Here is a 26,756-nt window from a genome sequence, read left to right as displayed (position 1 = left end):
CGTTACGCCATATTCAAAGCGATAAGAAACAGGACCAAACTAAACAAGTTGCCTGGCAAATACGGGGGTTTGTTTTCCACACATGGATTAAATTAAATCTCCCTGGGCATCAGCCTTTCGGTGTTTGGTACGGACGGAAGCTAAACTCACACACACACACACTCTCTCTCTTGGGGCAGCGAACCGAAATAATAGAGTTACTTGGCACCGTAGTAGATACTGCCCCGTTTCCTGGTGGAGAACTAAGCTGTACTTTCGCTGGGCCGAGTATAGGGCGCATGGGGTTCGTAGTGTGTTGACCGACCAGGCTACCCCGCTACACTACATCCTCCGGTTTGCCCGACGACCCTAAAACTTTGATCTCAGCCCTTACCATAATTAAATAGACTTCTTCTGAAACGAACATTTTTCTCACATCCTTTCTCCACCGGCTTCAACTAAATCTCCCACGGTTGGCCGGCCGGTACACAGTGCAGAAGTAAAATATTGGAGGCATTTTAATTACTGCGGTTTTTGGGCGGCCCAGAGTTCCGTCTGTTGCGAGTGTCTCGGAATCGTTTCTCAGATACTTTGAGGTTGGTCGGAGGGTGAGCAAATTTATCTAACCGACATGTGAAAAGTTTGCACCAAGATTTGCAACCGTCCAGTGTCAAAGGGAACCACAAGCGGGTCGGAGGGACAAGTGAGGTTGGCCATTCTGATTACAGGACGGCTTGACCACCCACCCAAAGCCGCTGTATGCAAGTACAGTATTTATTCTTTTAATTGTTTTTAGCACACGATCTTAGGAAGGAAGTTGAAATACTAGACCTAAAAACCAGATTAAATGCAAAAAGGCAGATTTATTTATGGTTTCATCAGGTGTGTCTCGTCAAAGATGTACGTCTCGGTCCTTGGGTGAAGGAAAATGTCCTACATCTATGTTATTCACATATTGAAAAGAGTATTCATTACGAATGTGATCCTATCAAACAATCAAAAGCTTGGTATCTAGTCTAGTTTTATCTCAAACTGGCTTCAGTTATATGTTTACTGAAGGAAAGATCAAATTTAAAGAAACCTATACTATATCTACAGACTCACACACTTTAAATATCTACTTAGTGTACAGTGCAATATTCTAAGAACGAGAAGCAATTCAGCTCATCATTAAAATAGGATGTGAAGTTCTACTTTTCCGGCAAAAGTCATCATCAGTCCCTGTGACGTGCTCCTTTTGTATGCATTCGTGTTATTAACAGCGTTTCTGTTAAACTGCAAACAGTTTCAAGCTGGGGAAACGAGGTGGAAACATGACCGGAGATACACGTCAGCTACAGGACCTCTCCGTCGAAGAAGATCAAAATGAAACATTTTACATTGTTTCTCCCCAACACTTTAATCCGCCTGGTTTTGGTTCGGTCAGCTCACCGGTTGTACGGTACGTTGTGTTCGGGTTGGGTTCGCCGAAGCTTAGTTTGTTGCATTCAAAAGTTCATCATGGGCACTGGAGGTGGTGGTTGTGGGTGCACACCTCCCCGGTGTTTCCCTGCCACTAACCGGCCAAGCATCTCCAGGAACATACTGAAGAAGTGGTTTTGCGAACCGGTGAAACCCGGTCTGCAATTACATCCGTCGCTTGTTGTGTGCGACCCTCCGAGTTTGCCATCCAGCGTCTCTGTTTCACCGGTGCGCAGCCCACATGCATCATGCTGAAAAGAATTCCGCTTCAACGTGTGTGTGATGCGTTTCCGGTGCTGGTGATGATGGTGCTGCTTTGCAAGACGCTCGGAAAAGTGGCCGAGACATGCCGCTCCCACCGGTTGGAGAAGCCAGTACCGACATCAAAAAGTACCAGGCCCCAAGGTTCGGTTCGTTACGGTGAAACAAAAATCAAGACACACCACCATCGACGAGCCAAACCCCACATGCCGAGAGTCCTGGCGGAAGGAAGCGGCTTCGCTATGCAACATGTGACTTAACTCTCATTTCAAAGACTTTTCCCCCAAACCCATCCCTGCCGCGCCGGCTCGGCAACACTCCATTAGCAAGGATGGTGTTCCCACTCCCCCTCCACTACCTCTTAACCTCCATCAGCTCTTGTTCAGGGTTTGGGAAAGCGGTTGTGGTGAAAAGGGAGCCACTTGGAGCGATTTTTCACGACGCTTAACGAGGCTCTAACGCACGCGCTGGCAGGTGGTAAGATGAAGCGTGTTGACGTCCTCCCGCCGCACCGGCAGGGCTTTTCACTTCAAAACGGAATTGAGTGGGTAACCGGAAGGATGACGGCGGGGTGGGGATGAAAAAAGAAACGAATACTCCACCCTTGGTATGCGACAGAAGGGGCGGCTCGTGGAAAAAAAATACTCCACGAAGAAAAAAGCAAGCAAACACGAGCACATAAACTAAATTGTTTGTGAAAATTACACGACCGTTTTGTTTAGCTTCACTTTCTGCCCACTTTTCATTTGGCATGTTTTTTCCTTCGGCCTTTGTTTCGCCTTCCTTCGCGCTGTGCGGCGTTGAACTTTTTGTTTTAAAGAAGCCGTAGTCGATTCGGCTCGGGTGTGGCCTTCAAGCGGCTCGAATTTTCATCGCCTGTCAGAAGAAAAAAAACTGGATGGATGTAGGATAAAGCAAAGAGAAAACCCCCTCGCAAGGTGGAGGAACGGTTTTCGGAAACATCTCCCAAGGCTAACCCGAATAGCTTCCCCGCGTTGTAGCTTCGGAATTTCCGCGATGGGTGCTGATTTCAAGGGTAAGACAGAACGTAGAAATGAAACACACCATCAAAGCCATAGACGCCATGTTTACGTTATTTTTCGCAATTCCTTCTGGTTGAAGAACACTTGCTTCGGTAACGCTTGACCTGCCATGTAAAGATCGTTTTTGTGGCAACTTTAGACTTGAATCAACTCCGCATGTTATTTATAAAAGTCATTTACTTTTTAGGGCTAATTTTTATTGATTTTAAATGATACAAAATATTATTTTACTTTCATTCTTTTTTGTTCGTCTGGTTGAAAATTAAAATTCAAAGGAAAATTATGAGATAAATTTTCAAATAAATGAATGGTTTGATCCTTGAATGCTTCAAAACGACATTCAATTCACCAAAACGTTTTCTTGTGGTTGAAATATTGAGCAGAACAAAAAAAAAACTAATAGTTCGACCACAAATCGACTTCAAACGTGTTTGTGTCTGGCAGCTTTATTTTCCTCCAATGCAGAAATAAAAAGGCCAATCGCTAAGAAGCGTAGCAATATTGTTGGAGTGAGAGAGAGACTGGAAAATTAGCCTCAGAAGCTAGTGTCGCTGCTGGTAGGGAAAAATCCGGAAAGTTTGTAACGCTGTCCCTTGCCAAACCCTGCGGGAGATGCGGGCAAAGGGCAAAGAACCCGGTGCCAGAAGCAAATGGGAAAACTTCTCCAACTGCAGGGCAGAAAAATGCGCCCACTGTTTCAGGGGCGGGGCGGGCAAACTTGGGTCAATTTTCCAATCCCGAACAGAACGGACACCGGCATCCGTGAGGATTTGCGTTGAGCGGCCCCCAAAGGAAGCGCAATGTGTCGACAGTTTCCATCGAGCCGGAGCGGATACTATTGGCATTTGGCGGGTGGAAACCCCGTTCACCCCTACCCAGGGTGGGGTCGTGTGAAAAATCGTGCACGTGGTTCGCTCACGCCAACGAAAGAGTGCATTGGGGGCAGGGATCACGTTGTTCGGGAATTATGTGCTCTCCTGCGGGATAGGGATTGAATCAGGGAGCGGCAACATCAGCGACAGCAACCACAGACACCGGTTTGCCTGCGAAGAATCTTCGTCCCTCTCAAACCCCCCCTCCCTCGCGGCACTCATAAGGGTCACACCATTCACACACAGAAACTCCTTCGCTCGCAATGGCGTCGGATTTCGTCCGTGAACGGAAATGTTAAAATTCTTCCGCGCTCTCTAAACCGCTAACGATGGGTTAGGGCTTCGGAGGAAAAGTTTTTCCCGGCAACCTTTCCTGGCCCTGCTGGAGGCTAAGCTAACCGACCTTTTGCAGGCCACCACTTGCGGTGCTTCGCTCACTGCTGGTGGCATTTAAATGCTGTGAGTTGTATTCGTTAAGCTTCGGAAACTTTTCCATGTTCCTGTGGATAAAAAGAAAAGCAAATTAACTAGCCTAATAAAGAGATGAAGGATTGGGGATACAAGGGTTGGTAATAATTTTAATGAAACGGTATTGAATATATCTTGAAACAGTAAGAAATAAAAAAATAAATTGATTAATGATTTCGTTAATAAAAATAAATAAACATTGAAATAAAAATAAAATCCTCTCCAGTTCGGTTAACTTCTTGTGGCAACTTCTAAAGCAAGGCAACATTCGCAACTCCGGCTTGATGCGATTAAACTGTGACACGTACCGCCCGAAATGGAAGCGCACTGCGTCCTGCTCTGAAATCCACCAGGATAATCTCGTTTCCAGTCCGCCTCGGACATTCCATTCCGGTGGCTTAAACCAGCAGTGGTTTACATTATATCGCACAGCAATGCAACCCATCGATGATGGGTTTTGCTCGGTGCAGACGACGTTCTGCCACCACCTCAGCGGAGTGTTTAAGCACGGCGGATTTTATAGCGAGCTTGCCGAAAAACGCAGACCCGACCCATTTTCCACCAGCAAAAGTCATTGCCGTCTGCAGCGCGCCATTGTTTTTGTGTCCGGGCGTAACAAAGAAGCTACTATCAAAAAGGAAAAACCACTGGATGCTTGGTTTTCACCCTCCACAGGGGTTTAGTTCTCATCCCCCTCCGCTCTTCACTCTCCATCACCGAACCAAAGTGGCCGGAGGTTTTCTTGCGCTTTTCTCCGGAACCCCACAGCACAACCCATGAATATGACTTGGCAGAAACTCATCGCAAAAGCTATAATTGAACTTATAAAACCGCTCCGCTCCGGAGCGGGAAGACCGCCGGTGTCGAGCGGAGGAGGAGTCACGCTGACCAGCCTGGATGCTTGTGTGGCCAGCGTCGCAGATGCGATGCTCCGGACGATGATGCTCCAGCTTTAAGAGTGCGCACACTTGGGTACTTTTGTTTTAATAGCCATTGCCGATGGATCGGAGATTTTCCATCGATTACACCGGCTCCAGAGGGAGCTGGAGGGAGGAGACTGCCGTACGATGTAAGCATTTTCAAGTGATTTTAATTGACTCCCCGTGTGGATCGGGGGGCGGGATTGAGTTTTATGAACTCTTGAAGGGATCTTGAGATTCCGTTTCAGTTAGTGGAGCTTCTTGGCCGGAGTTGTGGTTTGCTCAAATATTCCTTCTTGTGTATGTGTGTGTGTGAGAGAGAGGTTGCTTTGATAAAAATACAATCTTTTAATGAGCGTCCAACAGCCTCCGGACTTTGGTTATTTATTGTTTCTGCTACACTCGCAGATGCCACGGAATGCTATCCGGAAACCCCTCAGGGGGCCTCGTTGCGATGTGGGCTGTTTTGTCTCAAGATCTGCAACTTTTCGGACGCTGTAACCCCGCTGTAAGAGTCGTCTCGGCACTGATTGGGTGTGCGGCCGCGACCTTTCGCAGATAGCGGCAGCCAACAACGGAAGCCCCGGAAGGGGCCCAACTTTCGAGTGAGCCAACGGTTTGTGGCAAAAAGTTCAAAAGTGACCCGATCCTGCCCGCGCGGTGGGCGGTGACGGCATAAAACAGCCCATAACGTCCAGAAGCATCTTCGTCCAGGAAACTCATGGGGGGGGAGGGGGGACTTTTGGCGTCCAGATCCCGATAACGAGGAGCTACGGCGTCGTGCTGGCCGCGTTGGGTGCTAAACATTTCGCTTCCGGGCGCTAAAAGCGAGCCGAAAGTAACGGCGGCCACAATGTAAATCAGTAGCCCCGATGCGGGGTGCGTAAAGAATGATAAAAAATAATTACGCCATTCGCCGTACGCTGGAGTCATTACTTTTGGTTGAGCCACGCGCGCGCCCGCGCGAGGAAAGTAGGAGGAAGCTAAAATAAAACAGCAACCGCATAGCGGATCATTTTTCCTCCCCTTTTCCCTTTGCCAGTTTTTTTCCTACTTTACTGTTGCTTGCGTATTGTTGTGCAGGTTTTTCCAACTTTCCACGGGAGGGAGGCAAAACACAAAAGCAGATCGTGTTGTGCGCGCCATGTCAAACGCGGGCGGAAACTTTCGCTACAACAAATCGCGTGTTCTGGATTCGCAGTTGTTAATTAAACACCGGCGCCGTGCGGCAAACACAGCGCTGCGGGCGGAGGACCCTAGAGTGTCATAATATTCATAATACGACTGTTACTCTCCCGGCCGCACCCTTGCCTTGGCTGCCTTTTTATCAAGGGATCGGGTGGGACGGCATCGAATGGACCGGGGAGAACTTTATTGTGGACCAGAATGGTTTTTTGTTTGACACTCAAATAATGATGATGGTAATGCAACTTTTATACGAAAAGCGCTAGAAATCTTTTGTATGATGGTCAGCCTTTCGATAGCGGTGCGTTAATTTGTTTGGAAATTTACGATAATGCCGTTGTAAACATTTTAAAACAAAAAGCTCTTAGAAACATTTTGTAGCTCGCTATAGAAGAACAGTAATGCTCGAATTTGTTTTTTGAAAAGAAACTTATTTAAAGGACTAAATAACAATTATGTTCCTATAGCCTAAAGTTACTCGAGGAAAACATCCTTCCATAGAATGAAAAAAATGAATAACCCACCAGCTTCTCTAACTTTCCGTTCAAATATTCGAACAGCTTCCGAACAGCACCATCGAACAAGTTGAGCACGAAAACTCCTTCTGAAAAGCATAATCTCGCTTACAAATAACCTTCCCTTCAGTGTACACACTTTGCACAAAGGGATGAAATGCGGCAAGTGGAAATCCTTTGACGTCCATCTCTCCGTCGGGGTTTTTCCCTTTGAAGATGGCGGATGTGCGCCGTACAATAGTGCAGCGGCGTACAGCATGTAGCAAATCGGAAACTAAGCCACGTTAAGGCTCATAGTGTACAGTTTACGTTTTTTTTTTTTAGTTGTGTTACCGAGTGAGTTTTGCAGAATACGAAAGTTTGGTAAACTCTCCTACAGTATCGCAGTACAATACAGCGCTGGTGCTGGTGGAGAAAACTTTTCAACATTCACCGTGCAAAGTGTGGCCCGGGCTGTTACAGGAAGCGTTAAGTTTATTTTTTTGCATATCCGGTGGTTGGGGGAAAAAATTTGTCTCGGTTTACGATGCACGAAAATTTGTCAGAAGGTTCGGGTTTTTTATTAATATTAATAGCTCATGGTTAGTGTTTTTCAGTATTCCAAAGAAGCTAATAAACAAGTGCATATACTAAGTGAAAAAATGAGACATGATGTCAAATAACTCTGATACTGACAAATTTTGTTTAAGATTATTTCACATATAGTAATCAAGATCCATATGACATGTTTCTGAAAAATCTTGATTAATTTAAAGCAAACGTTTGATCTTGAACAAAATTCCCAAAATGTTACGTGGTGTCAATCATAGTGCAACGCAAGAAGCAGGATCTAAGATCTTACACTTTTACACAGCATCGCACCGAGCAGCAAACATGATCCAAGGAAATCTTCGAGGCGTAGAAGCGGTTGGCAATGGATGGTCTGAAATCTTTACAAAACATTCCAAACTACGTGACGAGGAACAGGAAACATGTAAATCCCACACCGCACACAATTTCGCCCCGATAGCGCGCACATAGCTTCGAGCTGGCCTGGGAATGTGGCGATCGCATTTCGGGGCACACATACACTACACTGAGTGTACTATCCCGCTTGGCTCAAGGGAAGAAAAAAGTTCTGATCGCTCGAAAAGGGTTAGTGAAAGAAGGAATTTGTGCGGAAAAAGTTATTTTCCCAACCCGTCCTCGGAACTCACAACACGAAGTCCTCTTCTCCGGAGCTTTGGTATAAACATGATTTGCACGGAATGACAAAGCTTTTACCTCTCGGTTGCATCTTTTTGGTGTGTGTGTGTTTTTTTTTTTAGTTTCGTTTCTTCCTTTCCCTTGTCGTGAACGTGCAGCCGATTTTCCGGTGGCACCAAAGTTGTACATGTTGATCTTGCTAGTTATTAGTTTGCCCCCGGGCTGGTGTTAACGAGTTTGCTGAAAACTTTCGTGTGCACGGATGAAATTATTCACTGCTTTTGCGAGCGGGGGAAGTGGTTATGTTTCGGGGGTCCTGGCCGAGTTTTCGAGTGTCATTGGAGTTGGAGTTCCACTTCGTACATCCTTCCGATCGCCTTAGTGCTCCGGCGCCCTGCGGAAGAGTTCTATTGGTTTTTGGTTTTAATTATTTTAGTTCAGACCGAACGAAACAGATGGTGGTGCGGGAAAGTTTACTTGCTTAGCACCTTGGCGTAGATGTACGGGAAAAGTAAGTAAATGGAAAATAATTGATTATCTCACCATTTTACTGGAGTAAAAAAGCCAAACAGTCCTCCTGATAAACGACCAAGCAGGACACATTAACTGTCTTAATTTAGATATAAATGAAAACAAACACACTGCAGGATCAACACGTCCGCATAAGCCCGAGGCAGGACAAACATAAAGAGTTACACCCCGCAAGCGATTCGTTTTCATTTGTAAGAATAATGCCCGACGTCAGTGCGTTCCACGTCATGGTGCCCTTTCCGTTTGATCTCAAACGCCAACCCGAGGCAGAGTCATTGCAGACTGCACAAAAACCGCCGCCCGTTTTCCCACACTCGTCCGAAGTGGAAACCCGTTGCCGACAAACGGTTCACTCTTCGGCCTGCAAAACATGTGTCGGGGGCAAGATAAAAAATAAAAAAACAAACAAACGGATATAAACTCGAAACACTGGAAACATGCACCTTTCGGTCCTTTCGGTTCGTTCCGGTGCGTAGTTGTTTGGATGGGAAACCCGTTTTTCTTCACGCGCCGTTGTTGTATGATCGCATTCTATGTGTGGCACCACCATTTCTTTTGCGTATGGTTTCACTCGGAACGGACGTGATTCACCTTCCGGTGTTCCGGGTTCACCGTACGACCAGGAATCTGGCCACTCGCCATAACCGGCAGAGGGCCCCGGTACGATCGAGTGCAATGCCGGGTGACCTTTTCCCAATCGCTACCCTTTGGGGCAATATTTCAGGGCCGTTTTTCTATTACACCAAAGTGCTTCTTTTTGTGCTCGCTTGAAATGAAACTAGCCCTTTTCGTATGCCGTGCTTTGAATGGTTTTTGATTTTCATTAAACTCGTAGCAGAAAAGCAAAACAGTTCCTTTCATGGAGAAGAAGAAAGAAGCTACAAGAGTCGCATTGGTTTTTCTTCCCGGAGCAGTGAACGGTTCAATTGCGAAGTCGGCATCGGGCGGTAGTAAACATTGGCTAGCAGAAAGCATAAACAACCTCCGGCCTCTCCGGGAAACTGGTCTTCCCAAAACCCAAGGGCCCCCCGTCTCGAAAGACTCGAGTGCAAAAAACAGTAACAGGCGGGAAAGAAGCAAAACACAAAAAAAGGATAATGCAAAATATGCGGACGGAATCGACGCTGCACCGCGTGCTCGCAGGAAGCAGAACATTAAATTTATATTTATAGACGTCACAAATGTCCGCCCGACCTTCGCATTCGCCTGCTCCACTTCGGATGCATTTTTGCAGCACGTTGCCATTAGCAACACACGCTCGTACGGTACTCGTACCGTCGCTGGGTGTAAGCTAAATTGTCGTCGGCCCAGTTGCAGCGAGTTCGGAACGGGCCTGAGTGCGGAGACACCTATACACACATGGTAATAAAACGGGGCCCGATAAAAGTGCCATCTTACGCCGTGGAGTGCGCTCCTTCACCCGAGGTAAAGGTGGGGAAGGGCGGGCGGCGGGTATGAGGGGGTATTGAAGATGTTTATTTTAATGCACTGCAACATCCAACCAAGTCATATGCTTCTCAGTGATGGTTTTGAAGAGAACCATGTAACGCATATACGAAACATATTTTTCAACTGTTTATACTTAAAGTTTCACATTAATTCCGTTTGTCTTTAATGTAAATGTATCTTTTTAATAGTTTTAACAACGATAAGCTAAAACCGAGCGTTCAAAACGGTAGTTACTGTCATAAGTCACAAGTTCTTCGCAGTGAGGCATAAAATCGAAGGAAATTAATTAACGAAGAAAATTAAAGTCTTATAAATATGACCATAATCATTTTTAATGTTTAACCTCTCCAGCGTGAAGCATACAACAATCAACAAGGCTTGAAAACGGTTGTCGGGAACGACGGAGCAAGTATGTCACATAAATGGTTAGCACCCGGCTGGACGTACTGCCTCGAGGACAGCCCCAAGGTTACTTTGAAAACTTTTCCACCGTATGTTCCGAGATTGAAAGGGCCTCGTGAAAACACCGTACGGTCAGGCGCCCGGAATCGATCGTTACGGGAAGCCTTGATGGAATCACTATTTTCCACCGTGCGCCACGTGTGCCGTCCGAGGGGCCAGACGTCCGTTGGAAGATGTTTCAGTTGAGGCTGAGCTGGCGATAAAATTTTAATGACGTCGGAAATCAGCAAAGTGTGTCTAATATTTATAGGATCAAGGTACATTGAATTAACGACACCGGGAGGCCTTTCGGTGAGCAGCCGGGAGCACTAACAGTGCAAAACAGTGCTCCAGCATCTCTTTTGAGGAAGAATCTTTCGGTAGAAAATTAAATTGCTCAGCAAAGATGGCCCCGTCTGCTGGGAGAAGTACCAATCTCCAGTAGGCTTCCAACAGCAATCAATTGCATCAATGAGTTCGGCACTCGGGTTTTAACATTCGCTCGTAAACCGTGTTTTGCTTGGACTGGCGTTCCGTTTTCGCCCCGGTCGGGAAAACAGTACCATCCAGTGGTGCCAGGTTAAACCCGGGCCAGAGCGTTTTCATGATTTGTTTGCCCAAAATTTTACTACTGCGTACCCATTCAACTATCAAGTGTTTCGATCTTACCATTGTAGCACCGAAGTAAGAGTATTCCACCACAAACATTCAAAGCCCGCCCGGCCTTGAGGGTGGGAGGTTTTCAGTTGCACCAACACGTCCCGCTGATTACGGGAAAAGTTAAGGGAATTTTCCGCCTTCCAGCCACTCCCTTCGAGCCTCGTTTAGTTGCACTCGCCTCGGTATTTAATCGATTCCTTTCACACCGAGCCGAAACTCCAAATCTCATTAAGCGCGTAAAACTTTCCGTAAATAGATAGTTTGGGTTTCGGTACAGTTTTTTGGCACCGAAGTGGAATGCAAAACCAAGCGTACAAATTAAATGACTTTTTTTTCCTGTGCAAAACCCAACTCGGATGGGATGGTTTACTTTAGTTTCGAGTGACCACCATAATACGGTAAGGTACTAAAGAAAGTGGAACAGAGAGATAGCAATAAAATTAAATCGTTATATACAAAATCAATTCAGTGAAATTTCGTTCGAAAAATTTTAAAGAACTTACGTGCTGTAACGTAAACAAATATTTGACCTTAAGCTACATTGCTACCAAGGACGGTTGCCACTTGTTTGGCTCATCATTAGAAACCGTTTATTCTAATTACAATTACGGCTCGAAATGCCACTCAGAATGTATATGTGGCTTCGTGGGGACAAGACACGATGTGGTTTGATATTCCCTGCGGTCACCTTTTCCCACCGCGTAGGATCGGCTCCAAATGCCATCGATGCACACGAACAGTTCTTCGGTGGAATAAAAAAAAAAGAGGGCTAGTAAACAAAAACCCTCTTGCGCGACACAAATAAATGGAAAATAGTATTCACGTTTTTCTCGTTCACTGCGTAGCGCACGAAGTAAAAAATGGAACGCGTTTTGTGGGAGGAAAAGTTCACCGTGCCGTGCGGAGGTGATGATGGACAAAAAATAAAAACAGCCAGCGGGGAAAAGACGTAGTGGTGCGGGGCGCTACCGAAAAGCATCCTAGCTTGCCAGCGGTGCACCCAGTGTGTGTGTGTGCTGCCAACTATCTCATCACACTATCGGTAACTATTTACATAATAAGAGCCTCGAATCAGCATGAGACGGCAAAGAATACGTCTATGCAAATTGAATTAGTTCCGATGCTATAATATGGCACCCTTGCGACAGGCGACTTGAATTTCTGAAAAGGCTGCTGCCAACCGACCCCGGGAAGCGTGTGAAGCACGTGAGCGAGAGCACATGTGCGAGACAGATGGATTGGCGGCGTGGTCCTGTCCGTTTGCGGAAGGCGCACAAACTATACACATTGGCAACCACAGGCCAAACCAGTAAACGAACGAACGAACGAACGAACGAACGGACGGAACGTGTCACGGCGTCGGCTGAAGGATAGGGTAATAAAAGAAGAGAAAAAAAAGGAAACTGTTTCCTTAACCACAGGCAGACAACCGAAGGATGGTGTCAGCCTTCTTTGCCATATCCCTCCGCGGATGGCGAAGACGATGAAACCGAGCTGGAACGCAAACCGGAAGCTGGGCGAGAACAGAAAGAACGGCGAACCGTGAAACGTGAAACTCACCGTGCCGTTTCGGGCTTCACATGCACGTCGCAAAGAATGAAAGCTTGGATGCATTTGCTTAAAAAAGTCACGTCTTTCCAGCAGACGGCGACCAGAGAGCGCTGAATCCTGGCGCTGAAGGAACCGTAAAGAAAATAACGAGATCGGCCCAACTCCAGCCAACCGGAAGCCCGCCCGGGAAGGTGTTTGCGGGGGGTGGCAGCTCCATGTTTTTCCTCCTTCATGCAACCCGACCGAAGGACTCGGGGAAGAAAACTGTCAGGCTGCTTCGTTACGATGCGTTTTCCGGTTTGCCCCGCAGCCACGGGGAACGTCAAACGAGCTCCGGACGGAACTGGGTTACTTAATTTTTGCGCCGCTGGAGCTTGGCGAGCAGTAAGTAACGCCTCGCCTCATCGCATTATATGCATATACACAGCATGAGGTGAAAAGTGGGGGATAATTAGCATAGCGCTCTGTAACTGCTTCATTCTACCGGGGTCCACTGTTTTCCTAAGCCCCCGGCGACGAATGGGTGCTAATTTTTATGGATTTTCGAGTGCCACCTAGAGCATTTGAAGTTTGATTTTCTTTCGCGAATCTTCCAATATAAACTATTTAAAACATTTGAGTTTTTTGTTAATTGAGCAGAAACGAGTATGTTTCATTTTTTTCCAAAGTGGTTGAGTGGAAAACAGGATGTGTTTGCAATGTATAAACAGGTTTCAAACTGTACATCCGTAATGTCTTACCCGTCGAAACAACAGCAAACTGTCGTTCCTTATCTCACAACGGTTGACAGTAACAATCTGGAAGGATTCCAAAGGCAACCAATATTTAATGTTTTCTTCCTTTGCCCTTTCAGCACATTACGCGTTGAAGAATAATGTTTTATTTTGTTTCTCGGAATTGATAAACAATTTCTCCATTGCGCTACTTTGAAAGATAAATCATTTGTCGAACGTTGCCGCTGAAAAATGGAGCATTGAGTTGTCAGAAGACAACTTGTTTTTTCGAGAAGGCCAGACTTCTTTCCTTTGTACTGGATAGGTTTTGTTTTATTTTCCAGTCCAAAGATTGCAGATGGTTTGGACGGCGCAGACTTACACGGTAGGGTAGAGCTGCCCGACAGCTGCTGCCTGATTCGATACCGTGAAGTTCACTGAATTTCGTTACCCTCCCCTCTCCGTCATCCCGCACCGCGGCCTACCCGAATTATTCACCGGCAAAACACGCCCTGCCCTAGGCTGGCCGAACCTTCATCAAACAAAATTGACAAGTCATTTAAATTGGCATCACCGGTGTGGAAATGTTCTTCCCAAAAGTTGAAGGATCCTTTGAATGGATGCGATGGCCGGTGGGCATACCGGCATGAGTCCGATTGATCCTGGGCGTTTCTACCATGGTTCGGCTGAGGGTTATGAATTTTTATGCATTCAGTGTTGATGTTGACGGGCTTCAAGGCTTTCTTAAGTAAAATGAAGTGAATAAATTCATGATCTTCACGGAGCGGTAGCCTTGAGCAGATAATTATAAATAGCTTATCTGAATCGACGTTTAAGCTGGAGTAGAAATTCAGCAGCTTTTTCTCCAACAGAGATCTGTTCTATCAATTGGAACTAATTTGTTTCTTTATGAATATTTAATAGTTAAACAACGGAAGTAAATTTCTGTTACTTCAAATTGATGCTGTTAACTACATCACCTGAAAAACGCTCCCTACAGTACGTCTTTGACTTTTCAGCAGCGAAACAAAATGTCGTAACATCTGTTCGCTTTCAGCGCTTCTACGGCGCGGTAGAACCGTTTCATTCAAGTGCTAAATGGAAGCGTTTTTTCCCTCGTTGTCTAATTTTAGGTTTTAAAAACGACGTCGACTAAATCGCACCCTAGTGATCGTTAGAATCTTCTCCGCACCACACCCACCCGCGACTGATCGTGCGGTGTTGAAAGGTTGCGTCGGTGTGTCTCCACGCGATGCACTGGATACCTTGTTGGTCACCGCTGGCGTTTTGACGCAGAACGGAGATCCGCTTCGAGCCACGCCACCGTGCGCCGGCCCCGTGCCCCGAATGCTAGTTTTCTTAATTGAACTGAGAAAATAAATATCCAAATCGTGCTCGTTTCGTTAGCGCAAATCGATGGAGGAGGAAGGGGAAGAGGAGTAGAGTCGAGAAAAACCAATAAAGCTATCCCGGTGGGTGGCATTTGGAGGAAAATGGTAGTAAGTCACAGCGCCTTTTTCGTTTTAGCGTTCGAAATAGATAGAGTGACCGAGCTAAAGATCATGTTGTTTATGGCGATTCAGAAAAGGAAAACTAAGGAAGAAATGTTGTTCGAGAGTGCAAGCCAATGATCATAAATTTAGCTTTCAGTTTTTATGTTAAAAAAACTAACCTAAAACTAAAATACAACGTCGCTCTATTTCCAATTTTCCCTTTCAAAAAGGTATCTATTTGGCCTTTAATTACCTTTAAAAAGTCTTTTATTGCATAAATCCCATATCTCACCTTTAATAATCAAATCTCTTCTTGCAACGAAACATCATTCGCACCATTGTTGTCCAAAAATAAACCGATGCTCTTGCTCACAGCATCTTCACTGGAGGAAGGAAAACAAATTTGCTTGATTTATAAACAAACCCGGGTGTAATAAAAGTCACATCATGTCCATCGATCGACGGGCAGATCGTTCTGCAGATTGATGAACCTTAAGATCGCATGTTTCAATAACACGCTCTGTAAACATCCGAGTCCAGTTCGCCGTACTGTTTTTCTTCCCTTCCCAGCCTATTAGATCATCTTATCCCTGGTCGGTAGGGAAGAAAATTCCCATCTGCACCGATTCGGTCCAGGAAGGTTAGCTTGGAAAGGCCTCCCCCCTAGAAACCTAGCACACTCGGAAGTCCTTCACATGCCCGCCGGGCTTGTTTACCCTCATGCAGATGGTCGGCCGAAGCCGCAGAGAATCTGTTGTGAATGGAGAAAGATTAATCTCGGGCCTTTCATCAATCAGATAATCTTAACTCTCAATTAATATTTGTGTTGTGGTGTATTTATAAGGCACAGGCCTGAGGCCCCCGGAGAAGGCGAGGAGACGCACGGGCCCCTCGTCCTACGTCAAGGGAAGTGAAAGTCCGTTTGGAAAAAAGAGGTATTCAATGACGGACAGATAGAGCAAGGGCGAGTGTTTGTGAGCGCTATTAATACGCGGGCTGTTGATAAAAAAAAAATACCCCAAAAGTGACCAAAGTAAGGCAACATCTCACGACTAGTTGAACCGGATGACTTTTTTCTCCGCACGCGAAACGAACGCTGCTTGGGCGGCAAGTAACTTGTTTACGTTTGGCAAATGTTTCCTTTTTCCGCCAATGAAAGAGCGCACGGAGGGTGAGAAAAATTTATAGCTCTTGGGAAAATAAAATCGTTTTATTCTTCCCTCGAGCCGCCGCAAGAGGGTCTGCAGAGGGTCCGGGCGGCACTTGAAGCCCCAAAACACCGTGTTCGGTCAGCCGGAAAGCGTCTCCGCTTGGAAAGGAAGCGTCACTTGTGCCCGAAAGCCGCTCGATGCGGGATAGGAAATCCGGTGCGGCGCTCCGAACACTAGCACTAGCTGGAAAAGTTGTTTATTTCACATTCGACGATTTTTATCGATAACTTAATTTAACTTCTCTGATTGAATTCATCAGGGAGTGGTGAGCGCGAGGGGCGAGAGATTCAAAGGACGAGGAAAATCTGCCCACCTACTACAGGATGCTTGGTTCGATTGCTTACCCTGTTCCGACTTTACCGGATGGGTGCAAAACCGATGGCTTGGCCTGAAAGGAAGGCTACCAAAGGAAGGAAAAAAAAACGACGTCAAATTCTTTTCTCCCAAAATGAACCCTGAATGGATGAAAAATAACTTTCCGTAAAAAAGTAAAAACTAAGCTGACTTCGCAGAAGCCAAATGCCAACTTCGCCGGACGGAGCAGAAGGAAGGCAAAGTTACCACTTGGAAACTCAATTTCAGGCTCAACAGCCTGATCGCGCCCAGGGAATAGTAGTTTGGTGTCGTGTCCAGTCCGGGTACTGGTCACCGGTACGCTGAACTCCGACTGAATGTGTGTGTATTTTTTTTTGACTCCCCCAGTTTGGTCTTCCCAAACAAGAAATGTACCAATAACTTTTTCCGGGTGGGGGTGATTTTTCCTTTTTTTTGCACCCTCGAAACAACTTGTTTTGTGCATACAAACATATCAACACCAGTGCACTGAAGAGGCGAACACGGGGCGACAAGCTGGATTCGATAGCAAATCCCGACAGCCGGAAATAAATAAATCAATTTACCCCGGAAGCTGGCAAATACCGAACGCAAGCAAAACTTTTCCGCACCAGTTTGGGACATGTTTGTCTCCGGCTGTACGCTGGCTTGGCAAACTGAATGGCGGGCCAAAATACTTCAAGTTGCTGGCGACGGGGCGACAGGTTCCCTCGAAAACACATCTTATCGAACGCCTCTGCATAGACAAGACATTGCAATGTTGTGCATAATTCAAAGAAGCAAATAATAATCCTTGTTTTATTCGTAAAAGGAGTCGTTAGGAAGAATTTATGTTCCTCCCAATGGGAACAAAAGCTTAAGAGTGAGTAATTATACCAACCATGAATCCTTTGCTCGGAAGTGGAAAAGATTACACCTGCACTCGATGTCGATGGAAAAGATTACACCTACACACAATACCAGGTTCAACGTACGTAAGACAATACCGATGCAGTTGTCGAACGGTGACAAACAGTTTGCTGCACCTGCAACGCTTCGAGCGACATCAAAGGATAGACGATGGTTGTAATGCTCTCACGACAATGACGAACAAGCCGATCGTGCCGACACAAACAGCACAACAATACAAGAAGAAAACACATTTGCTACTAAACATTGTAGTAATACCGGATGATGATGTCTTCAGTCACGTTCGAGGAAAACAAAACCAGAACTCGTTGGCTGCACCTTCGTATAATCGTAATGAATATTTGAATAGGTTTTTTTTCCATTTTACCCTGTTTTACACCCCTGTGCCCGGTTCTGTAGTACTTTCACGCTTCACGGCCATTGTCTAAGTCTATAACCGTTAAAGCTTAAAACGATCCGAAGAAAAGACTAAACTATACCCATGAAATATGAAACTCTAGTAAACAAGAATCAAATAAAGCGTAATCTATTCAGTGATAATGATGCCGACATAAGGCACCTTACTTTTTTCTACATCTCGTTGTAGAATGATTTTGTATATTAGTTCGTTTTCTGACGCACGAAATTTGTAGAGCGTTGTGAAAAATTCCATCAAATGCTTATTACTACCATAACAGTTGGATATTAAAATGAAATGGTTCAGGCAATTTGTTCATTTAATCCCAATTCAAGGTATGGACATTTACAACATGCTTTTTGAAAAATGAAGTATGTTAGTTTTTTGGTAACAATAAAAATTGTACTATTGATTAAATGAAAATTTAGTAGACGGACACATCATTAAGTAATACGCTGTTTGATTTAACAATCCGTCTAGACTGAAATTAACCCGCTAACAAAATGCTCCTCTAGAGAAGACTCCATACGCCATTTCCAGTGAATCGCATAAGACGGATAACGCTGTGGTGCTTTTCACCAGCACCAGCAAGTAAATGAAAACCATCCCGCCTTTATTAACCACATAAATATGTCTGGTGTTCCGTGGCGAGGTTTCATCGCGCTCTCATTTTCCTCGCTGCAAGAGACAACGCGATACCTACAGCGTCGTGGTCGTTCGTTGGGGGCACATTTTCCTTATGGAAATCCATTCCCCACCACTAGTTGACAGTACGTTTCCGGTCGCGACAGAGTGTCAAATGGTTTTCTCCGTATGCGGCCAACGCCGTGTATTTGTGTGTGCAGCCATTTTCACAGCGTACGGTACGGTCTTCCCGCCTTTGTCCTTCCGACGGCTTCTCTGCCACCATCGTCGGCGCAATCATCGTCTTCGTAGGGTGCTATTTTAGATTGAATTTTGCGCACAGCGGTACGTTTGTCCAACGCTGCCATCTTCCCAACCAGCTGCAGATGCGATGCGCCCTCAGTGATTTGCGAGTTGATCTCTGGCCGGAATTTTCCAGAGACTTGCCTAATGAAGGTAGACCAATCTTCCGTCGCATTTTGTACTTGTTTTTACAGTTCTTTTTCAAATGATGACTGAGATGCACGAGACAGTCTAAATTGAAGCCATGTCGAACCAAATATAACGCAGTTTTGTATTTTTCTTCTTTCTTCCCCAGGTAAGTGTGCCACCGACGCCGGAGTAAACCTGGAAATGACTGTGCATGGCAGAGGAAATGTTTACAATCCAACCATACTCTAATAACACCAATTTCTTAAAAACTCAAAGCACATACATGCACTCTAACAAGTTATTTGGTTGAAAGCTATTGGATGATTTATTACAGAGACTTTTGTTAACAATCATATGTTTTTATTATTTTCTTGTATATACCTTAACTTATTTCATTCTGATGAAGACAATATATAATTTACTTTACTACACAAAATAAAACTTTTTGTTTGTAAACATAAATAACTCACTTTCGATTGAATATCGATATGGATTATTTTGTTTGAAGAAAATCCCAATAAAGAGAATACATAAAACATTTGTTGTTTTATCTTCCCAAGTGAGCTAATACATCAATCCTTTTCGTGGTTTACAAAACATTGCTGCAAATTGTTATTCACATCTCAAGACGTCAGTTTTGGTTCCATTTTTAGGCTATATTATTATCTTCTTTTTTGTTCGATGCCAGAGTGACATTCTTTGCTTGCAAAAGTCCACGAACTGGTAAGGAAGTCATGTGCCAAAAACATGTGCAAGCAACATGTGCCTAAAGTATGTTACCCGTGCGCTGTCTTGTCAACGTACGGTCTGGAACGTAGCGCTGATTTCCTCGAATCAGCAAGGTTATTTCCTACGATTTCTTCGGAAGAACGATGTTCGTTATTTTCAGTGCGTTCAGATTTATCAACCGTCAGACAAAGTCACTGCAGAAAATCTTAAGATTAGAATTTCAGCTGTGCCGGGGGCACATTTATTTGATACGTTGCTGTTAGCATGCGCTTACCATGTTCTTTTCGGAATGCAAGTTCGTGTATCATGACGAGACGAGAAATAAATTTTAACTTGGTTTCCAATTCAACTCTATAACATTCGCCTATCATTTCGAAGAAACGAGATTGTTTATATCTGGGTTGAAATAAATCTATTATTCCTATTTTTGTTGTTGTTTTGTTATGATGGTATGATTTATTTAAAGTTCCAGTATTGCAAATCACCTTAATTTAACAAATATTTAAAAAAAAAACACCACACAACATGAAAAACTCAACACTTGCATTCTCCCTCATTGTACATATAACATGGAGGCAAATCGCCTACGGGGCATCAGGATTTCCTGCATCATTTCCGGGAAATGTATTTCTATCGGTAGCAAAATCAAATGTCGGTACAGTTTTACTTTGATGTTTATGTTTTCTCGTCTGCAGGAAAATTTTCACCAACAACCGCAACGGTCGATACCAGTATGTAACTGTTTTTGCGTCAAACCATGGAAAGATTAATCTCGCTCGCTCTTTATCCCTTGTACTAGTTCCATGTTGCAATTATTCTAGTAGTAGCAATGTTGCAAAAAGTTTCTTCACTATACTATGAACTGACGTAGTTTGCATTTGGAAAAAAATTCATAGTCTTTCATAGTATTATTTTAGTATGCTGATCATTGATTTAACATTTGACTTACTTGCTCATAAATGTAGTAGTTGGTTTTACCGTTCTTCCCATTGTATATTTTAATTATCTTCAAAAGTTTACCTATACAGGTCTCCTATCTCTTAAACAGATCATATCCATATCATAAAAAGTCACGTAAAAATTAAACATTTTGCATGCTCTTGTATACTTTTCGAATCATTCTTTCAAGTAACTATGAAAATGTTTATTTAAAAGTTTTCTTTCATAAATGAAACATGTGTTTAAAAGGGATTTTTCCGAAACACAGCTGAAACTCGTTCAAATTAAATCCAAAACTGTAAGCAAACCACTTTCCATCTCCACGTAATCTCCACGTTGATAAAGTACACAAACTGCGCTCCAACTGGTCGGGCCCATGTAGGTCATGCAGAATTATTTGCCATGCTTAAGGGATGCATATCGCTCACTCTCGAAACGGAGTTGGTTGATTTTTGCGCCCCAGATGTACCTAAAGCCGCTAGACAAACACTCTTCATCGTCTTACGGAGTGTACCAGTGTCGGCGTAACCAAAAAAGGATTCTTGCATGCAGGCGTCGCAGAGGATGGAGTCATGGGGCGGAGAGAGGATATAAAAAAGCAATGTGTTCCAGCTCCGGGGAACGAGTACATGATCGAGTCGAATCCCAGTGCCAGTGTTGTCGGGCATTTTTTTCTACTGTTCCACCGGTACGCTTGAGCAGCTTTTCTACGTTCAACATAATCTTCTAATCCTTTTTAACATTCAACCAAAATAAGCTCCCACAATATGCTGTTACTGCTGTGATTTTATCCTTGTTCTCCCCGTTGCAGAAAATCCCATCGTCCACGTGGACTTTTTTGGCACATTTGTTCGAGTTTTTTGAGCCACGTTTTCGGAAACCCACGCGATGGTCCTTCTGTGCATGGTACTTAGGTGACGGTTTTTCATCAGTTTAACTCCCTGTCAGAGCCCATCCGTACGCCCGGGCGATGACGCTTGGGCTCAAGTCAACCCCGGCGGCCGACTGCACTTGGAGCTCACGGGCTAGAACGGCGCGGCCCCGAAAAGATGAAGCTTTCCCCGGGATAAATAACAACAATTTTACGCTCATGCTGGCACCGGTTCTGTTTTGCACCGGACTTTGGTCGCTTGGTGAGGGAAAGATGTGAGCGGCTCGTTTTTGTTTTCGTTTTTGCTTTCGCTGCTTGTGCAGCCTCTGTTTTCCACATGCCATCGTCAATTTTACACACCGCCAATTCGGTAGCTTGTAATTTACACACCCGTATGCTCAGGTGGGCCCGCTGAGCGACGACTCCCGTGGGCAAGCTGTCCTGCCGCACGACCGAACCGTATGCCGGCATCAAGCTTGTTGGGATTTATGTTTTACGAGCCTTTCGGGATAATGAGCAAAGTGGCTAGCCTCCCTCCCAGCCGGTTTCGCATGGGGCTTTTCCGTAAGCTCGTGCCGAAGGCGATGGGTGGAGCCGATGGTTGGGTACCTTGACCGAAAAAAAAACAGCAAAACAAAACCAAAAGGGAAAACCTCAAACCCGAGCGGTTCACCGACAAACAGGTGTGCGAAGGAGATTAAAAATTAATGAACCGGACTTTGGGACTAGCTCGGCCACAAGTACATCTACACGTGCCTACACGCAGGGAAAATCCCAATCACGTGGACCATTTACCGGGTGTGGCCGGGGGAAAGGAAAAGTGGTTTAGTTTTGATACGATAATGTGGGACACACACGCAAACTCACTCACCATCAACACACAGGTGGCTGGTCCGGTAGCATGTGCCGTGGCCGGGTAACTGCGTTTGCAATTATTTGCATTATTTAGTGGATTTCGGGGTTAGATACGGTTGCGCCAAAATTGCAGTGTCTCGAGTTTCCCCTCAAAACCTCGAGGAGGATTAGGAGGGATGTGAGCGCGGGAGTGCGGCCTGATATTGGCCACTATCGCAACTTACAGCTAATGCGTTTCCTCGTGAACCGGGCGATGTGGGCGCACGCTGCGAAAGGCTCCAGTTAATAATTAATGCTGGAAGGATGTGGTGGCGGACGGGATTATTCCAGCCAAGCATTACGTCTGATACTCCGCTGAGTGGCTGGTTGAGGGTCGGTAATGCTTCGAATTATATTTATTGCAGGTCCTTCACCAGCTTTCTTGGGCCGTCTGTGGCCGCTTTCATGTTCTTTGTTTCGGGCGTATTCATTACAATGTTTCATAATCCAAACAATGGATTCCTTTTTCTTTTCGGAAGTTGTATTAGAATGATAAAGACCTTTGAGTCTACAGATTTCTTTGTTTTTGAAAGTCTTTGGATCTTTGGTGAATGAAGGGTTGGAAGAGTTTCATACATAACGAAGATTAATTTTAATTATTTACTTAAACTCTGTAAATGTAAATACTTATACATGTGTAGAAAAATATCCTTAATGCATGACAGCAACCAAAGACTTTTAATAACACAATCTAAAACTATTTCAATGGCGCATTGCATTTAGGTGGTTTTTGTTGGAATACATTTAATTGCGTCTATGAATCAATTTATTATTAAAATAAGGAGCTGATTGTTTAATATGATTTCAAGAAATATTCAGTTTGTGTACGTAAACTAACTTAATTTTGATATTTTCAATTAATTCTGCTTCTTATGAATTGCATGTTGAAAAGTTTAGGTAAAAAAGGCAAATATTTGCTTACAGATTCAATACCAGTCACAGTTATTGCACACAGCTTGTGATTTATTGGTTTTTATTGGACCGTTCATCTGTTTTGTTCTCAAAATGTTTAAAAATTTGATTTTGCTTGGAAAGTTAAACAGTTTTTTGTTCTTGCGCAGTCAAAACAATTTTCCTTTTCATTATTCTTGTTTTCAAAGTTCATAAGCCTGCCGTTTTCTAATGTTATTTACTAGTACTGTACTACATATTCACCGCATGCTGTGAATTTGTTTTGCTTGTTGTTGTTAAAATAAAATTTTCCTAAAATCGAAAACATTTGCTGCCTTTATGCTCGTTGGATTTCTATTCGTTTGCATTGCTTGTTGAAATTGGCCCCGTGTTCAAAATTCTAATATTTCTGTTCCTCCTTCCATGTTCCACTTCACCGTACCACACCTTCACCCGATCGCTCGTCTTTCTTCCCTCCCGCAGTTCCAGCGCGCAACGTGTGGGCAGCGATTGATCACGATGCGGAGCTGCCGTGCAACATCACGGCACCGTCGGCGCAGGATGCCGTCAAGCTGGTCCTCTGGTTTAAGGATTCCACCGGCATCCCGCTGTACAGCTTGGACTCCCGCAGCGGCGTCCCGATTACCGCCGCCCAGCACTCGACCATCGCCAACGATCTCGGCCAGCGGTTGTTTTTCTCCGTCGGCGCGACGCCCAGCGAAGCCCGCCTGCAGATTCGCAACATCAAACCGTCCGACGGTGGCGTCTACCGGTGCCGGGTGGACTATTTCGATTCGCCCACGCGCAACTACCGAGTCAATTTGACGCTAGCCGGTAAGCGAACCTCATCGAACACCGGGCGCCTCCATCGGAGGTTGTTCCAGAAATGGCCTTGCTCAAATTGTCCCACGTAAATACGTACCAGCCTATATTGGATTTGCTAGAAATATTCGCTACACATTCATCGCTTCGAGCGGTGATTTTAAAACAACAGCAAACCATATTGACTGGTACCGGGAATTTGCGAGCATTTTTCCAATTTCCCAGCATGCCCGTGTCGATGAAATGTTAATACTTCCATTTCGTGTGAACTCGCTTTTCAGTTCCACCGGAGGAGCCAAGGATATTCGACACACAGGGCAAGGAGATTTCTACCGTTGCCGGACCGTTTCGAGAGGGACATGAGCTTTTCTTATCGTGCCAGGTATCCGGAGGTACGTATACAACTAATTTCGCAATAAATTCCCCCCCCCCCCCCCCCCCCCCCACCGTCGCTCCTTTCCTTTTGTTCCGGATTGCAATTGGACTTTGTGTGAGTTTTGAAATCGATGCTAATATGAGCTCCCATTTTTATCCATCTGAAACTTTTCGCACCCGAGTATCATCTCCATGACGTTCTCCTGAAAAATAGCCCACTTTCCCGGAAATGTTCCTTCGAAACCGTAAAGTTGGACCCTTTATGGTGTCTCTTTTCATTAAAATGCCATTGCAAACTCCTACCAGCGTAGATCCCGTCCGTAAGGCACCGGACCAGACGGGAGATTCATTTCAATCCATTTGTAGGCAGGACCTGCTCATTGAACCCGTTTCCACACGATGGATCATACACATATTGCATATGAATATTTATATCGACGTACGTACGACCCACTGGACCAGGGTTCCGGGAAGGAAACCCGTCGAAGTTGTCTCGCAAAACATCCCCCTTGTAATAAATAACCTACCTATAGGACATTAGCCGGTAGGGATGAAGTTTTTCTTTGTTTTACGCTTTCCATTTCCCGAAACTGGTTGGCGCTGCGAACGGGGATGATGATGGTTTCGGACCCCGGCTAGGTACTATTTTCTTGGTGAACAAAGCAGGCCGGGAACCATAAGGAGCGCTGGAGGCATGCACCAGTGCGCTAGAGTGGAAAACTCAGTTTTTATGGCGCACGAAAGGTAGTAGCTCTTGATGGCTTGTTTAGTGCTCACCGGAACGGAAGTGAGATCCCCAGAGCTCGATACATCACCATGGCTGCGCCGGCTCATCCGGGCGCACCTTTTTGCCAAAGGGATAAGGAATTCTGCATAATTTCGATTAATTTACACCCGAATAAAACCCTCCCGCCTCGGACGATCCGTTGCGATGCGCCGCCGTGTTTTTTTATTCCTGTTTTTGCTTTACTGCCCGAACAATCCAGATCACTCCGGCATTGATAAGAAAACGAATTACCATCAATCCCGGTGCGAGCGGACAGGTTTGCAGCAATCGATCAGCTCGCAACCTTCCGGGCAGCCGGAATAGATGACGTAGCCATAAAACGGCCAGAAAAATCGAAATCGTGCAACAACACGTCCTTTCCCATTTTTATTCTTCCACATGACTGTCAGCTTCCTTCTGGTGGGCTCTATCACTCTCCTGCTCTCGCTTCCACTGTGGCTTTGCTCGATGGGGTGTCTTTCACAGGTATCGCAAGCCGGAAAACTGGATCACGTCTCACGCCGGGTTGTGTCGCAAAAAAAAAGTCGTCCGTTTGCACGGACGTAATGTGCCCGTGCTATCAAATGTTTTGTTTCCTCTCCGACGGAAAGCGAATGGATGGACACACTTGAGTCTTTTTTTCTGCCTGCCTCGCTTCTGCCCCCTTGCCATCGATTACTGAGCCAACGGACCAGAAACGGCAACACAAACGTCAATTGAACACATACCATGCGATCCTCGTGCCGACCGTCGAGTGCAGGGCCATATGTCCTCGGTTTTGGGTACCGTTTCGTACACGGATCCGGCCGGGAGACGCTCAGATTTTCTATCGGGTGTGTATCACCCAATTCGAGCGCCAGGTATCATCACGCTTCGTCCCCCCCGAAGTCGGCGCCAGCTCACCGTTTTTCGTCCGTCAGGCTCGAGTATCCTTGAGTGCGGGGCGCTTCGTTTGTCGTGCGGGCGAGAAATGCCTGTCAACAATTGACGCTCGCCCGTTGGTCCGGTGGCTTTGCGCGCCAGTGTTTGCCCGATTTTCCCCGCCTTTATCATCGTCCCCACCCCTTGCTTTCTTTCTGCGGCACCTTTCATTTTTATCCTGCACGTTCCGTGCTCCATTTTATGACAGCCGACAACGGATACTACATCCTCCCGGGAGACTAAACCAAAAGCCGTCCGAAACGGTACGGTCCTGCTCATCCTTCCGATCTTGGTCTAACTCTTTCGCAACGCTCTTCTCCTTCCCCCCCCCTCCCCCCACCTTCCCCACGCTTACACACACGTGCTGAAAGGAAGCTCGGAATAAAATAAAAATAAATAAATTCTCGTAACGGTGCAGCTTCCTGTGGCGCACGATGGTGCCACTGAAGCTCGAATCGGTGGTGGTGATGGTGATGATGCTAGTGTTGATGATGTTGATGATGTAGAAACCTTGCCTTGAGTGGATAGCCCGTAGCCGCTGCACGGTCGTAAAATGTAACAAAACATTTTCCCACCCCGGCTGGAGCGGAGCGCACGTTTCCCGGCCTGGGTGCGAGGCTGATCGAAAGTAAACTGTTTGCATTCGAATTTAGGGCAAAGATTGGCGAGGAAAATCCGTAGTTTTTCGCTCGCATGCACTGACGGTACAATCAATTTCAAGGTTGGTGGGAGCTGGATGATTTCTTTGTTTGCCTGCCTTTGGTTCTTTTTCGCAATGTGGGTTAACCATTGCAACACACATCGACCCCGATCGGTAGGTTGTTGGCCCTGGATTTGAGGTGGTATGCAAAAAGAAAGCAAGATGGGGTTCTCATTCGGTTTTTGAATTCATTTTCAAACGATAGGCTCAAGCGG

The 26,756-nt window shown here is 45.4% G+C and overlaps 1 protein-coding gene across 1 annotated transcript in view; it reads left to right on the top strand.

The window, feature by feature from the left end:
- The window catches only part of LOC131272633 (hemicentin-2), a 64,157-nt gene that overhangs the window by 6,587 nt on the left and 30,814 nt on the right, over window positions 1-26,756 (top strand). The window contains exons 2-4 of the mRNA XM_058274451.1: window positions 20,058-20,093; window positions 23,441-23,791; window positions 24,061-24,171. Coding sequence (XP_058130434.1) covers window positions 20,058-20,093; window positions 23,441-23,791; window positions 24,061-24,171 — 498 coding nt within the window. The remainder of the gene's footprint in view (window positions 1-20,057; window positions 20,094-23,440; window positions 23,792-24,060; window positions 24,172-26,756) is intronic.

This window comes from Anopheles coustani, chromosome 3, assembly GCF_943734705.1.
Source record: "Anopheles coustani chromosome 3, idAnoCousDA_361_x.2, whole genome shotgun sequence".
NCBI classification, from domain to species: Eukaryota; Metazoa; Arthropoda; class Insecta; order Diptera; family Culicidae; genus Anopheles; species Anopheles coustani.
This window is presented reverse-complemented; position numbering and strand designations above follow the sequence as displayed.